Genomic DNA, 15589 nt, shown 5'->3' on the forward strand with positions numbered 1-15589 from the left:
AGCCTGATTTGATGTAATTTAATTCCAGGTTATAAGGCAACAAAAGGTGAAAATTTTGAAAGGGGGTGTACACTTTTCTCCAGGCACTGTATATATTTTACATGTTTATTAGTTCGCCCCGAAGGGGATGCAAGACTATTGCAATGCCCCTGTCTGTGTGCGTGTACGTCTGTCTGCGTCTGTATGTTTTTTCTTTAAAAACGTTTTTCTCTGCAACCGCTTGTCCGATCAATGCAAAACTTTAAACGTGGAGGGACTCCCCATGGAGAATTTTGTATTGCTAACTCTAACGTCATACATCACGCGTTATGGCAGCCATATTGGTTTAAAGGAAAAAAATTTTGACATCATTTTCTCAAAAAAAAATAAAATAAAATAAAATAAAAATCGCTCAACGAAAAAAAATGAAACTTGGCATATGTCATCAATTCCCCCATGGGGTATATCAGGTGATAATGATGATGTCATCGGTGGAGTGGTATTCCAACCATAATTGGTTGAATTGAAATTATTGTCCACAAATCTGAATCGTCAAATTATAACTGATGCCAAGAAACTATGTGACATAATAGAGTGCATGCATGATACGGGTATTTGGGCCATAATCATAGCGTGTTCAGTTAACGATGGTGTTTTTGTTCAGAATGAACGCGTGAGAAGCAAGACTATGCGCTCTACGAGTGCCATTCTAGTTCCAATTGTGATGTGTTTATTTCTGGCTGCCGCTGACCTTCCTCTGTATTTTGTTGAAGTCCAGGAACCGAACCCCCCTTTTCCCATTGAACCTTGCTGTTAACTGTCGTGGCATTTTTCCGGGAACGTAACTTCCAGGATATTTAAGGATTTATTGTACTTAAATTTTAATAAAATGGTGATTATAAAGATCATTTGAAAAAAAAAAACATTATAATCTGAAAGTTTAGCACTACTGGAGCAGTCTTATACCCCACCCCCTATACACTGTACACTGTACACTGTAATAAGATGACCTTGACTCACAGTTTAGGAGATGAGAGGCTTTATTGATCACCATAGAATGCAGCATCAATCAGCGTCATACATAGCCATATTGGCAGTCTTCTTCACCCCGACACTGTACCCTGTCACTTGCTATGCCCTCTTATGCTATATAATCGATGTATAGCATGGTTCTTGGAAGTATTATGAAGGAGATTTATGTTCTTCGGTGTTAAAGTATACAATTCAATTTAAATAAAGGTTTCGAGGTGTACAAATAAATAAATTGTGTTTTACCACCGTTTTACCCAGTGTCTATTACATCACCCTGCCTAACACATTACATTAGTTATCTATGCCTGTTGTTTGTGTCATTTACAACATTCTTAAAAACAGTAAGTTTCCTGTTTGAAAGGATTTTCAATTTTGTTTGACTGCCAGGCAGGTACAGAGGAAAAATATTATCCGACTTTTCTCTGCACATGTGCAATCAGGATGAATTCAGAGCCAAAGTACGGTAAAAAGGTGAGACTCGTCTTCCTATTCCTGTTCTGATTAGTGTTCAAAAGATAACATTCAATTAAATAAGTTGTACCATGATAATAAACTGATAAGATGGACAGACGGACGGACATGAACCAATTGCTCAACTCCGCTTTTCGCTTCGCGTGTGTGGGTTAATAACGATACACGACGATGTCGGTGCAAGCAATGATGACAAGAGAAACCAAACCATTCCAAGCCGAGACCATTTCAGATTAGTAGAAGCTCATCGCACAAGTCTGTCTTAAACAGACAAAAAAACACATTGGTGCTCTCAAACTGCAGTTCAATGAGATTTTATGATTTCGACAACAATGACATAGTCACCCACAAAATCAGGAGGTGAATTCCTCCTTAACGGGAGAGTCAGGTATATCTTCAACAACTTTTACCCTTTTATTCACATGCGAGTGGATGAAACGCTTTAAAATAGTCTCTCAAAGTTTAAAATTTAAATCTATCCAATGTTTTTTTTGTTTGCATTCCATCTCTACTTGCCTGTATGTTTATTTAACCCATCGTGTGCTATTGTTTAAAAATCATAAACAAAGGCCGCGTTATAAACAAGAAACTATAATAACAAGCAGTATCGAGCCAACATTGCAGCCCAGACGACGACTGAACAAGCTCAAGCATTTCACATTGGACCCAACCAAGGTCAACAGTCAAGTCTCCGAAGTAGGACAAAATGTAGCACAGTGAGAAAGTTTCAATTATTTTCTGTTCCTATTTACAACAAGCAGACAAAAAAAATAAAGGAAGAAGAATACCTTTTCCTCTCTCTCCTCGACCCTGCTGTAATCCTCACCCTTGTTGTGAAATTGCTGTAGAGAAGCAATAGAGAAGGAACATGAGGGATAGTTTGTTAATAATAGAGAAGCATGAACAAATTACAGGTTCAGACCAAGTCAGAATTTCCTCTCACCACAAAGAACCACATTTTATGGGATCCGTCAAAACATCTTTGGATTATAACAGAAAATAAAGCAACTGGTCCCTTCAATACGACAACGAAATACCCCATCGACGTCCATTTGGGTGTGACGTGCGGACAAAAATGTTATGAAAGGTCAAACTTTGTTGGATGACAACTCAACGGTATTTTAACCTTGAAGCAAATGTTTTCTACACTTATTGCATTACAGACAAACATCTAAACATATTCATATTAATGAAATACAATTCCGAGACTTACCCAGAAAATGCATTGGCAAAATTGTATTTCAGATTTAAAATCAAAATAAACACAGCATATGGACAATAATAATAATAATATAAGTATTAAAGTACTATGCAGTACTGAAGAGAGAAATATTTGCAGCATTGGAGTATTACCATTTCCAGAAGGCTGTAGCGAGTGATAGTAACTGACAAGGTAACCAAAGCTCCGGCAGTGACCTTATCTGTGTCTTCGTCGTCCAAAACTGTGTACAGCGAGTCACAAGGAACAGCACGTCACGGTCTGGCAATAATGCAAGGCTAAGGCATATAAGGCATACGGAACAACCTTTTCTCTTGATGGTATTTAACCTCAAATGCAGTACTTGCAAGTAAACTCGTATAATCTTTCCTATGCAACCAACAGTATACATCATAATCACTCGCAAGCAGTCCTTTCCTCCCTCACCTTTTAGCTCCCCATGCAGTGCCACACTTGGCATGGTCTTGAGCACCCGCGATATGGTGGTCAACTTGTCAATATCGCAGTGATCGGAAAGGAGGGCCTGACGATTGGCTGAGCTGATCGACGCCAGTTCCCGCAGGCCGCGCATGCCCTGTACGACCATGACAAACACAAGCAGTTTCAGCTGCGCAGTTAGTCATCTAACTGAAAAACACTTTCAATGGCGATAGAAGGGCAAGAAAGAATTGGATGCAATCAGGGGTCACTGAGAGAAATTAATTAATTAAGTTGAGGGGGTGGGGGGAAAATTAAAAAATTGGTGGGTACATTTCATTTTACCAACTGCACAGAATTCTCTCATTGTTTGTCACAGTGTGACCACTCCTCATTTTCATAAATGCCAAGGTGAGCCAAAGAAAAAAGCCAAGAATTCACAAGGTTTCGGAAAAGCGATGATAATAGAAAACCTATATGCCAAGAAAACCTATCGAAAACCAAGACACCAAGGTGAACAACGAATAGCCAGGATTTTGTGAAAAGAGCCAAGGAGTGGTCACACTGGTTTGTCATATTATAAAAGAGATACGGAAAGAACTGGAGAGTTCATGGAACAGACTACGCATTCTTGACAAAAAGAGGATATGGGCGGAGTCTGAGAGCAGCAAATTTGATTGGTTAAGATGATATAAAATGCCGTAATATTTTGGTCAAGTACAGATAAACAAAAAGGATTTTGAAAGTGCCAATCAGGCGATTTGTGTTCTCCAGTGTTCAAGTACATGATTTAATTTAAAAGGAATAAAGACTTTAAAGGTTGTAGAAAAAAAGTTTTTTTTCGAAATTTATCACCGTTGATGCAACGACTTTTACACCACCTTATTTAACACTTATATTAGTTCTTCGTGCCTGTTGTTTGGATCCGTTATGACTACAAAAAAAAATGATCTCACTCCTTCCTGTCTTGTGCATGCGCGATCGGGACAAATTCAGTCAAAGTTCTGCTAAGCTTCAGGTTCGTTTACTGATTCATGTTCAAAATATAACATTCACTTGAAATCAAGTTGTTCCTCGATCAAAAACTAACGTTTGTAGACAGAAAGACAGACAGACAAAACGGTAGGCGGACATGGGTAGTCGCCTACCCAATAGAACCTGACGCGATGGGCCCGTTCGAAGGGGAATGACCTGAAGATTAAGCACAAGAAAATTCATGATTCTAACTTCAAGGGTTAATGCTGCAGATTGTTTTTTTTGTGAAAATACCCCCCACATTTAGAGGTTTTTCAGCCGTTGCTAGGCAATGGAGGTGTCCATAGCAATGGTTCTTTCTCACACATAACTAGGACATACCATGAACCTACCATACCAGTTTCATGTATATCTGACTCAGTCTCTGAGATATAACGAACTTCGTTTTTTTATTGTTTTCGACCAGGGTTCATTCAAAGTCTATCTTCTCCGACAGTTTTCATAGGATCCGGCTGGAAATTTTTGACAATATGGCTGTATGTACTGCCCACAGTCGCTTGTGGCCAGATTTTTGATTTTCGAAAAAATTAATTTTTTATGATTTTTCAAAATTTTCAAAGTCCCGTTGCTAGGCAACGGTGGTGTCCATAGCAATGGTTCTCATTTGCACACAACTAGGTCATGGTATGAACCTACCAACCAAGTTTCATCGAAATCACCATTGTATTAACGGAGCACTGGACCGAACAGAGGGACAGACAGACAGACAAACAAGCAGGTAGGCGGACATGGGTAGTCGACTACCAATAGAACCTGACACGATGGGCCCGTTTGATGGGGAATGACCTGAGGATTAAGCACAAGAAAATTCATGATTCTAGCTTCAAGGGTTGATGCTGCAGATTGTTTTTTTCATGAAAATACCCCCACATTTAGAGGTTTTTCGGCCGTTGCTAGGCAATGGAGGGGTCCATAGCAATGGTTCTTTCTCACACATAACTAGGACATACCATGAACCTACCATACCAGTTTCATGTATATCTGACTCAGTTTCTGAGATATAACGAACTTCGTTTTTTTATTGTTTTCGACCAGGGTTCATTCAAAGTCTATCTTCTCCGACAGTTTTCATAGGATCCGGCTGGAAATTTTTGACAATATGGCTGAATGTACTGCCCACAGTCGCTTGTGGCCCGATTTTTGATTTTTGAAAAAATTAATTTTTTATGATTTTTCAAAATTTTCAAAGTCCCGTTGCTAGGCAACGGTGGTGTCCATAGCAACGGTTCTCATTTGCACACAACTAGGTCATGGTATGAACCTACCAACCAAGTGTCATCGAAATCGCCATTGTATTAACGGAGCACTGGAGCGAACAGAGGGACAGACAGACAGAGACAGACAGACAAACATATCGACGGAAAAGTGATAATAAGGGAAGAACAAATTTCAAAAATTAAAAAAAAATTTAAAAAAACATTTCCGACTGGATCGACTACCCAACAAAGTGAACCAATTGCTGAACCTAACTTTTCGCTTCATGCACATGGGGTAAAAACCCACAGCTTCCATCCAAAGGTGATAGTAGCCTGCACCAAGAATGGGCACAGGAACAGGAAATTGGAAGCAGTATTAAACACGGATGGAAGAGAGTGAACTCATGGAGCACCCATAAGAGTCAACTCAGGATCCATTGCCATTTGCAATTTGCATCGATGATCAAGATAGGGTGGGGATAAGTTTGTACAAATTTGAATAGCACACTTAGCTAGGGGCTCGAGGAAATGGTTGGGATGGAGGAGAAGTTGGTGGATAATAGTTTGGATTTTTAAGGAGAATGGGTCAAGGAATAAAAGATAAAATTACATGTTGCGAAATGTTAACGTAACGGGATTCAGTAAAAAAAAAAAACTGGAGTAATTCGACAGCGCGCAGTCGACGGGTATGCCTCCGCTCTCCCGTACAAACACTTGAGTATTGACATATTTGACCCTTGACCTTTATCATATCTGGCCCAAAATTGAATCAGTTAATTTCCCTGTCTAACTTTACCTTTGTACCAAGTTTGATGAAATTCTGTCCAATATTTGAGTTAGGGCGTAAACAGTAAAATTTCAGTTTGACCTTGACCTTTGACCTACATCACATCTGGCCCAAAATCTAATCACTTAATTGCCCTGTCTTACTTTACCTTTTTCCAAGTTTGATGAAATTGTACAATTTGCTTCTTGAGTTATCGCGTAAACGAAAATCCGGACGGACGGACAACCTGGAAACATAATGCCTCCGGCACCCTTGGTGCGGAGGCATAAAAACAAAATTAACTCACAGGGATAATTTATTGGAGAGAGAAAGATTCTACAGGAAGTAGATCAGGCCGTAGATGAAGGAATGAGTGCAGAAGAAACCATCAATCAGTGTGCACAGTGTGAGGCAGCAATGAAGAGAGCAATACAACCCGAGGATGCATCAGGGTGGGAATTTGGTTTGTCTGAAGTAGTGGTGTTCATGTTTTAACAGGTCTGGTTCAACTGCATCTACTTCTGTTCACCATATTACAGAACGGATGTAATTGCATTACAGAAAGTTCAGTGAAGATAAACTTGAATGTCGATCGGGGACTAAGAGGCAGTTAAACAATATTATGAGGATGGTTCAAAGTTGACCAGGGCTTTTGTTTCGGAACATCTAATCAAGATGGTAACGAGTGAGATAACAAAGAGGGTGGAACAGGGAATAATTATGAAATTTGAGCTCAATGAAATTATCTAAGATCAAGCCTGTTGACGATTACACATTCGCTGCACAGTATGGTGACAATTGCCTCTCAAGGCCACATTCATCAAACAGCATTTTTTGAGGAAGTTTTTGACACCTTGAGGGTGTTAATGTCAAGAGTGATGCATGCAGCAATTGCAACATACATCCAAACAAATTCCACAATGAACGCATATCATAAAGATGTTTACGATAATGAAGGTATCGACAAAATAAGTGCGGAAGAGTTTTCCAGCAGAGTGTAGAGCAACAGGGCCAGGGACCACAGCCGGAGAGTAAATAAGAGAGTTGGGACGATAGTAAAGCAGGGGTCTTGCACTCAGAGTAGTTAATGCATGGAATGGTCTTCCTGGAAAGGTAGTGGCTCAGAAATGGTAGATAAGTTTAAATTTGAGCTATATGGGTACTTAGACGTGTTCGGAATAGAGGGGTGCATGTATATTAGCAGGAATGAAAGGTAGTTGAGGTTTGAATCAATGAGTTATAGATAATAGATATGCGTCATGAATGTGATGTTTGCGAGAGGGTCTCATCAAAAGGTGAACGTATCATTAGTATTTGCTCATTCCTCAGCCTCGAACAAGGAACAAACGTTGCAGCCCACCCCCACCCCCACCAAGAAAATCTGAAAAAAAAGTATATATATATATATATATATATATATATATATATGCAACACACTGGTGATGTCTGTGCCTGTCACACTGTTCTCGTACCCACTCGTCTGCCTTCCCACCACCCACACCTCCCAGTGAATTTAAGTCGATAAGTTTACAGATTTCATTAATGTGTTGATGGGCCACATGATGGGCCAAATGGTCTCTTCCTGTGTCAATGTTCCTTGGGTATCCTTGTGTATGAAAGCTTCCACTCTGATGAAACAAGTGTCCAAAGCTGGAGTACAGGCATTGTGCCATGACCTCAAAAAATTGCAACAAAAACTCTCACTTGCATCACACCAAGGAAGGTGACCTCTGATTATACAAAAGTCTTAAGACTAAAGGTCTTAAGAAATCTTGTGAGGAAAAGGTCCTGAAATCAGAACTTTTATTTTTTGGATTGTGGGAAAGCAGATGAAGGAACTGTCAGACACACCCATGCTTCAGGAGATGCCGATCTCCTCGTGCAAAAAGCTGTGGAGTCTGCTACATCATCAACAGTATGCTGGTCAGTGATGACACAGACCTCCTCGTCCGACCATGTAAGCTTAGTCTGACCTGTTTTTCCACTCGAAGAACACAAAGACTCCTCGCATCTGAAATATCAAGGTGGTCAAGAACTAGCTTGGTCTGAACATATGCAAACACATCCTCTTCCTCCGTGCTGTCCTTGGATGACGCAACATCTCGTCTCTACAGGATTGGGAAAGGAGCTTCCCTCAATAAATTCAAAACAAGTGGACACTTCTGTGTGCAAGTCAAGGTGTTTGATGCACAGTCATCTTCTTCCGATGATGTAACTGCAGGAGAGAAAGCCTTGGTGATCCTCGACAATGGGAAACCCAGTGAAAAGCTAGACTATGTGGCACAAGTGGTTCTGTAAGAAGGTGGCTTCAAGCACGTCTCACGTTCAATAACAGAGCTTACCACTTACATCAGCAGCAGCAAAGTACCCGAGCCACCATGTGTACTTTCAGGTTTAAGAGTAGAAGGGATCTGGGGACAGACTCCTTCCCAAAGAGTGGGGATGGTAAGACAGCGACGAGGGGCTTGTCCATCTCCAGACAGACCTAGTTCCTGCTTATGAGGAGCTGCTGTGGGTCATCAGGTGCAACTGCCAGACCGACTCCAGCAGCTTGAGGCGCACAAGCGAGAAGCGTGAGGCTGAGTGTACTCCTGCTTGTGGAAACTGCAGTGGATCTGGTTGGACAAACACAACACAGCTGGCATTTGGTGAAGATGAAGATGATGACATTGTTGGCTTCTCAATTTTTTTTTTTTACATTGAAACAGGTTACCCATGGTGGGGAGATGCTGGTAATAGGGCTACTATTCATCTTCGATGCAGATCTATGCTGCTCTTGCATCATCTAACATATACATGTTCAGCGTCAAGTTCTCTTCTCTGTCGACTCTTTGGTGTATTCTGAAAGCTCTCAGTATTATGTTTTATCATTACTACTCCTGCCAGTTGATGTTGTTCAATATTTGGATTTTCATTCTTAGCTCACCTGTACTTAAGTCAGCTGAGCTTATGCGATTGAGCAGTGTCCATTGGTGAGTGAGTCAGTCAATCAATCAGTCTAGAAACACTTCAGTCATTATCGCTTGAAACAAACACACAATTTTGATTAAGTGGCCCCAAGTTTCATATCTGATGCCGAACAAAGATGTATTGACCGCATCAAAATCTGCGCTCACTTAGGGGGTCTACGGGGGTTATTTTTGACCCCGCCCCACCCAAAAAAATAAGCATTTGCTTTCTTCTCGGAAACTACACAAACGATTTTGTTTAAACTTGACAACAACATCCTTCACCCGTCACGTACCAAAGTGTATTGACTGCATCAAAATCTGCACTCATTAAGGGAGTCCACGGGGGGGGGGGGGTTCTGACCCCTTAAAATAGGTATTTGCTTTCTCCTCCAAACTATACACAGAATTTCAATGAAACGACCACAACCTTCATCACCCTTGATGTCTGAAAGTTTGTTCACGGCATTAAAAAAAAACACTTCAGGGTCTAAAGGGGTCTGCTGGGGGTTTGAGTGACTGTTGCCCCTGATCCAGGTGAGCTTCAGGACAGGCAGTCTTATTTTTTTAATTAGTTTGTGCAATGGCAAACTGCAATAATTACAAATGATCTTCAGTGTCTTATTTCATCATTTATAACAATTATGTAAGCTTCATTCCTAACTTGTTGACTTTTGTCATCATGTACAGTATGTGTCAAGAAGATAGTATGTATCTCAGTATTGCCTTTTACTTCATTATTTTAGTATGAAATGTTTTAGCCATTAGCTGGGACTGCCTCTTAGTCCTTCAAACCCTAACTGCTTGCCAACAGTTTCAATAAAAGTCAGTATCTCACAGTCCATTGAAATCTTCAGATAGGCTTTAACATGTTTAAGGAAGGATAAAATGTGGAAGAATGATATTTTGGGTTGGGGTCATGTTCCAGTGATTTTTCACGGGTTTCCCCTTCGATATAGAATCCTTTAAGATTTTCTATATGCGATGGAGGACATATTCAGGAGTATAAAAGAGTAGATACTTTTTGTTGCAATTTGTTCAAGGTTGACCAAAGATTTTTCATGAAATGCCTGAATGAGAATACCTTGAGAAAAGCAAGGGAATTTTTTTTTCTTCTCAAAATGCATGCAAGTTATAAACAAGTATTTAACAAAACTCAACGGCAAACTAGAAGCACCCTCATACATACATGGCTGAAAGAGAAGGGAAAGTTTTTGCCCATTACAAATGGAGTCAAAACCAATGTTGGGAGGGATTGGGGGGGTGGTTTTGAGGAGGGGATGGTAAGAGGAAAGGTTTGCACAATTTAAGGTCTTGGGTCCTCAAAAGGTGCAAAGATTGGGATCGACCCTATTAATCTGTTGTCGATAAAAGTTATCCCATTTTTGGACAATCTTTTTTTCATGTCCTTTCGTTTGAGATGACTGCTTCAAAAATGTTCAAGTCTATTTTTGCCTTCTTGAAAAAACAAGGACAAATGTGTCCAAGAGCCACGTCCAAGAAGAAGAAGAAGAAGAAGAAGGAGAAAGAGGAGGAGGAGGAGGAGGAGAAGAAGGAGAAGGAGGAGGAGGAGGAGGAGGAGGAGAAGGAGAAGGAGAAGGAGAAGGAGAAGGAGAAGGAGAAGGAGAAGAAGAAACAACTTCCGATATTTCGTCACGTGCCTTGATTGAGCCAATAGCGAGACCCGTCATGGACGATCGTCGTTCATGATGAGAAAATCGTGTATTTACGAAATTATAACACATTAAATGAAATAATCTTTAAATAGTAGCGTGAACCTTTCGAAACTTTAAAGCAAATGTCCGAATATATTTAAAAGTTCATGATAGACGCTCTCAAAAGGCACCGTTAATGCGAGGATGTGTACAGGTGTTTAGTATTTAAGGAGATCCGGATCCTGTATATAAAAGAGCCGAGTCCTAAAGGTTTTGTCTTCACAAGAACAAGAAGAAGAACAAGAAGAAGAAGAAGAAGAACAAGAACAAGAACAAGAACAAGAAGAACAACAACAACGCAGAGCTCTCTTAGAGCCACGTCTCGCGTAAAAATATTTAATTGTTATCGGTGAAATCTTCCTTTTGGAGGTATTCAATATGGAGACTCCTGAAAACAGGAGGTTGGGGGACGGAAATGTTCCTAAAGGGGTTGAGGTTAAAAAAAAATAATAATAATAATAAAGAACTCACATGGTTGGAGGGAGGGGGGGAGTGAAATTTTCTAAAAGGCAAAGTTTAAAATGTGTTTTGCAGTTAAAATGGACCTTGCGAACTGAAAGGTGACGAGCGAGGTCTTGTGAGAGGAAAGGCAGCTGGAGAAGAGGTGAACTGTTATCCCACTGGGACTGGACGATCATCTGAGATACCCTCATAATCGATTCAATCGTCTGCAGGGGCACGGTGTCCGACGATGCTGGAAGGGCAGGTATCAGGGATGATGTGAGGGTGTCAAAGAAACTTTACCAGGAGGAAATATCAAAACAAGAAAAGAAAAGGAGCATCAAAAGGTCAAAACATTGAAGTGAAATTGATGAAAAGCAAAAATGATGTCGAGTAAACAAAGTTCACTTCAGAAAACTTCTCCAGGAAGCCAAGCATCTCCGGACAACCATATTGGGGGCATCGAGATCAAGGACCGATGAGGAAACCTTACCTCCTCTGTACTTTGCAGCTTGGTTGAGTTGCCAAGCAAGAGACACCATCTCCTGGAGTAACGCCGGGGAGAGTGCCAGGACAAACCTGCGGTCTATCAGAGGAAGGGATGTTATGAAGGGGTAATGATAAGAAAGTTGGATAATTCTCACGCCGACAGATGAGTACATGATGATCCAAATGAAGTCAGACTACTGCATGAACATGAAAAACAAATTTGATTAAGGTGTGGAGCAAATGTGATGGGAATTTTTATGGTTGCCCAAAATGGAACAGAGGGTATAAGGAGGTATCTTGTACCTTGCTCAAGGGTGGTTGGGTTGAGAGGGAGGCGAGCGAGGTGAGCAAGCAACAGTGCACGAGCTTTGATACTGTACGGGTAGCACAATGGAGGGTCCCGACCCCCTTCGCCAACACCACCCAAAGCCTTGATCAGCTGGTGGGCACAAGGAAAGTTCACAATTAAACAAACTTGTGTTGTTTCAGACTGTCATAAATTCTTTATGAGTAACTCTTAGACAGTGTATCGAATTCAGTGCATAGTTAATACTGGTATACTTAAGATTTGACACAGAATTTTATATATATATATATATATATATATATATATATATATATATATATATATATATATATATATATATATATATATATATATATATAAAATATACACAACTCTTTAATGTTTGTTGAGGTGAGATGTTGATTGTAAAAGGTGTGCAATGTAAGATGTGACAAGTAATAATATTTTAGTTAGATTTTACAGCCTGTGGAAAGATTCACGAACTGCTTCCGGATATCACATTATCTCACAGTATCGAGCAGTTTCAAGCTTCTTCGAGCAAAAGAACCATTTCGTATTCACGAGTAGTTTCTTATGGAGAAGGAGGGGGGGAGAGGTGGGGAGAAGATTTCAGAAATTTATGTGAGCTGTGTATATGTGGCAGAGCAGAGCCGGCCGGAAGGATGTGAGCCCAAAGAGCCAGTCACCATTCACTGTGCTGTGTACGACACCGTGCCGGTGTGTTCGTGTAGCGCTTCAAGTGCAAGGTGGTCGTTCGGGTTTGACAAACCTGTGGGATCTCCATGTCATCCTGAGGTCGTGTTGGAGCAGCTTTGTTGTAATATGGACAGAACTCTGATGCAGCAGCAAGGAGACACAAAACTCCTGCAGCAAACACCCAGCAAGTAATCCCCATTGTGGTCTCAATCCCTCCATAATCGATCTTTGCCAACCATACCATCCGCTGCCCCATTCCCATCAAACCCCTAATAATGAAATGTCGTATACTTTTATAGTCTATCATGGCACAGTCCTGGTAGAAGGAGCACTTGGTGCAAGAAGAGCACTTTTGGTGCACAATGTCGTTTTAACGAACAAATTTGAACTCTATATAATGAGCAGAGAAATGTAGATTTTTATTTTTGTCCAAAGATTTAGATATTCTGGAAAAATTGAGTAAAACTCTCTATTAGGGAGAGTTAATTAAATATGATGATGGACAAATAGGAACTGGAAGTCGAACCACACAACAAAAATATTTTTCAAGGGGAGATGAGGGGTGGCAATGTGATGGTGGTACAATATGTTCATGCGCTGAACACAATGGAGAGCAATTTTTAAATATTTTCTTGTGGGGTGGAGGGGGATGGGGGTGTCGGAAGACCCAGCAAAAGAACATTTTTATACAATAACTGACACACAAAGTTATTTGTTTGTGCTCGTGAGAATCTAGCGCATTCAATAATACACATAATAATCTTGCTTCACCTGATTTTTCATTCCCATCGAAGTACTTAGCTCACACCGCTGCCCATACATCCTAAAGTTCCATCTGTACATCTTTTGTTGTTTCGTTAAAATAAAGTGTGAACAGAATAAGAAATCAAGCTATTCATGGTATGTATCAAAGAAACCAGAGCACCTGCCTGAGCTCCTGTGAAACCCTGACTATGAGTACCAACTATGAGAAACACCAACTCTGAGTACAGTACCAAGTACTACATGAAGGCGTCAAGAGGTGTACTTTGAGAACGTCAACATTCAGATGGACTTTAAACTGTGTAGGGGAAAGAAAAAAAAAAAAAAAAGGAACACCAAATGCACACTCTGCAAGAAAGTTAGATCGTGTCTGACAGTGATCAAGATATCGAAAAAAGCTCATCAGCAGTGCAGTGCAGCAATCAAAATGTAACAATCCAAGGTCAGTGATCAGGCTTGAGCATTGTGCATGCTCTTATCTTGGAGAAGCACAGAGGTGGTAAGGCCTTAGCAATGCGTGCGGCATGAAGCCAATTACTTGCAATCTGAACTGGGCCAATTACTTGCTTGGAAGCAATAGTACTGCGTATGTGACAGACAACAAACCAACTAACAAGCAAACAACCTCCAACCTGGCATATGTGCATGACATGTACACGTACATTGCCTCCTGGAAACCAATTAAATCAATCGGATTGATAAACACACTCGCCAATTTTTTCATTTTATTTTTAAAACAAATTGAGACGGACGTTGCACATTTTCAAGCTTCCGTCGCTGGCTTGTTCGCAAACTTTTTGGCACTGCCATTCTGACATCCTATTGGCTGAAAAGCATGTATGATGTCAGACATGTTTCATAGCCAATATTTATATAATACTAGCTGAATGCACCTGGCGTTGCCCGGGTTCTTTTTGAATGAATTTAATCTTCTGTACATAGGTCTGACGTGAGCCCAGTATCAGTTCCCAATTGGGGCCACGGCAGTCATAGCCTGGGGGGGTTGGTGAGGGGAAAACACCACCCCCCCCCCGGCCGCGGGGCCTCGCCATCTAGCCTCTGACCTTCCTGGGGCTGGTCCCGACATTTTTTGTTTCAGAGGTTTCCTCCGATCTTTCACTGTTCAGGAGATTAGCACGTACAGAGCCTAAGGGGGTTATGCGTCACCACACAGGGGGTGGTGCTGTGTTAAATTAGGTAGGGTTTAAGGACAATTTCTTCAAGTATGTGATTGCCCCCTGTGACCTTCTCCTATGTTTCTGCATTTCAAGACCGGCGATAAAAAGGGATCACGTCCTTAAAACAACAACCACCGAGCTGCACGTCAAATGAGGCAATAAACCCTGCCTCCAGGGATGACAGCAAACCATGCCCCTGGAGTGGATGACTAATGGGCATGATGTCAGAGAGGAAGGGGGAGTTAGGTTCAGAGCAGGACACGAGAAGGAGCAGAACAGAAGCGAGTGAGGCAGGAGATGGCAGTTGGAAGAGAAGGGCATTATGGTTGGCTTTCCCTCAACACGGTAATGAAAGCCGCACGATTTTTGTGTTCGTGCTGAGGTGAAATGGCTCGTGTGGTGGAGCAAAATGCTGGCCATTGACTGTTGGCCGGGTGGTGTGAGACCAACCTCGAAGCCTCATGTTGTGCCATCTTGGAAGGAGACAGGGCCATTCTGCAGAGCAGTGGCGTTGGCAAGTGCAATTGACGAAAGAAGCTGCATGGTGGGTTCTGAGCCCTAGTGTTGAGTATCACTGCCCAAATTGCCTGCTGTACATTTCCCGCCCAGAGAGCGGCTGGCGCCATTTTGGGTGCATTTTCCCCACACAGTGACGACGAGGTTTGGCGACCTTCAAGATTTAGAAATTCATCCCTGGGCACACAGCTAAGTGACGGGATAAAGGAGGGATTTTTATTTTATTATCTTGTTCCCTTGTCTGTGTGGAGGCGTCACAAAATTAGATTCAGTTTACCTCACGTTTCATCATTATTATCCCATTTTGAATTACGAGTACGTGCCCGTATGTGCGTGCCTGTACGTGGAAAAAAAATAAAAATAAATAACTTTCAAACCGCGTGCCAGAAACAACTACACAGGCCATTCCTTCGCTCTCGTGT

At 41.3% G+C, this 15589-nt stretch overlaps 1 protein-coding gene across 3 annotated transcripts in view; it reads right to left on the bottom strand.

The window, feature by feature from the left end:
• SEC63 (SEC63 protein translocation regulator) overlaps positions 1-15589 on the bottom strand; it is a 41981-nt gene that overhangs the window by 12354 nt on the left and 14038 nt on the right. For all 3 annotated transcript variants that reach the window (XM_085881821.1, XM_085881807.1, XM_085881817.1), the window contains exons 10-16: positions 12785-12879; positions 12012-12147; positions 11713-11805; positions 11324-11472; positions 3128-3275; positions 2836-2924; positions 2271-2324 (exon numbers count right to left, since the gene is read on the bottom strand). In XM_085881821.1, the coding sequence (XP_085737947.1) occupies positions 2271-2324; positions 2836-2924; positions 3128-3275; positions 11324-11472; positions 11713-11805; positions 12012-12147; positions 12785-12879 (764 nt within the window). The remainder of the gene's footprint in view (positions 1-2270; positions 2325-2835; positions 2925-3127; positions 3276-11323; positions 11473-11712; positions 11806-12011; positions 12148-12784; positions 12880-15589) is intronic.

Source organism: Eptatretus burgeri, chromosome 1 (assembly GCF_056783735.1).
Source record: "Eptatretus burgeri isolate ZD-2024b chromosome 1, Ebu_testis_v1, whole genome shotgun sequence".
Lineage (NCBI taxonomy): Eukaryota > Metazoa > Chordata > Myxini > Myxiniformes > Myxinidae > Eptatretus > Eptatretus burgeri.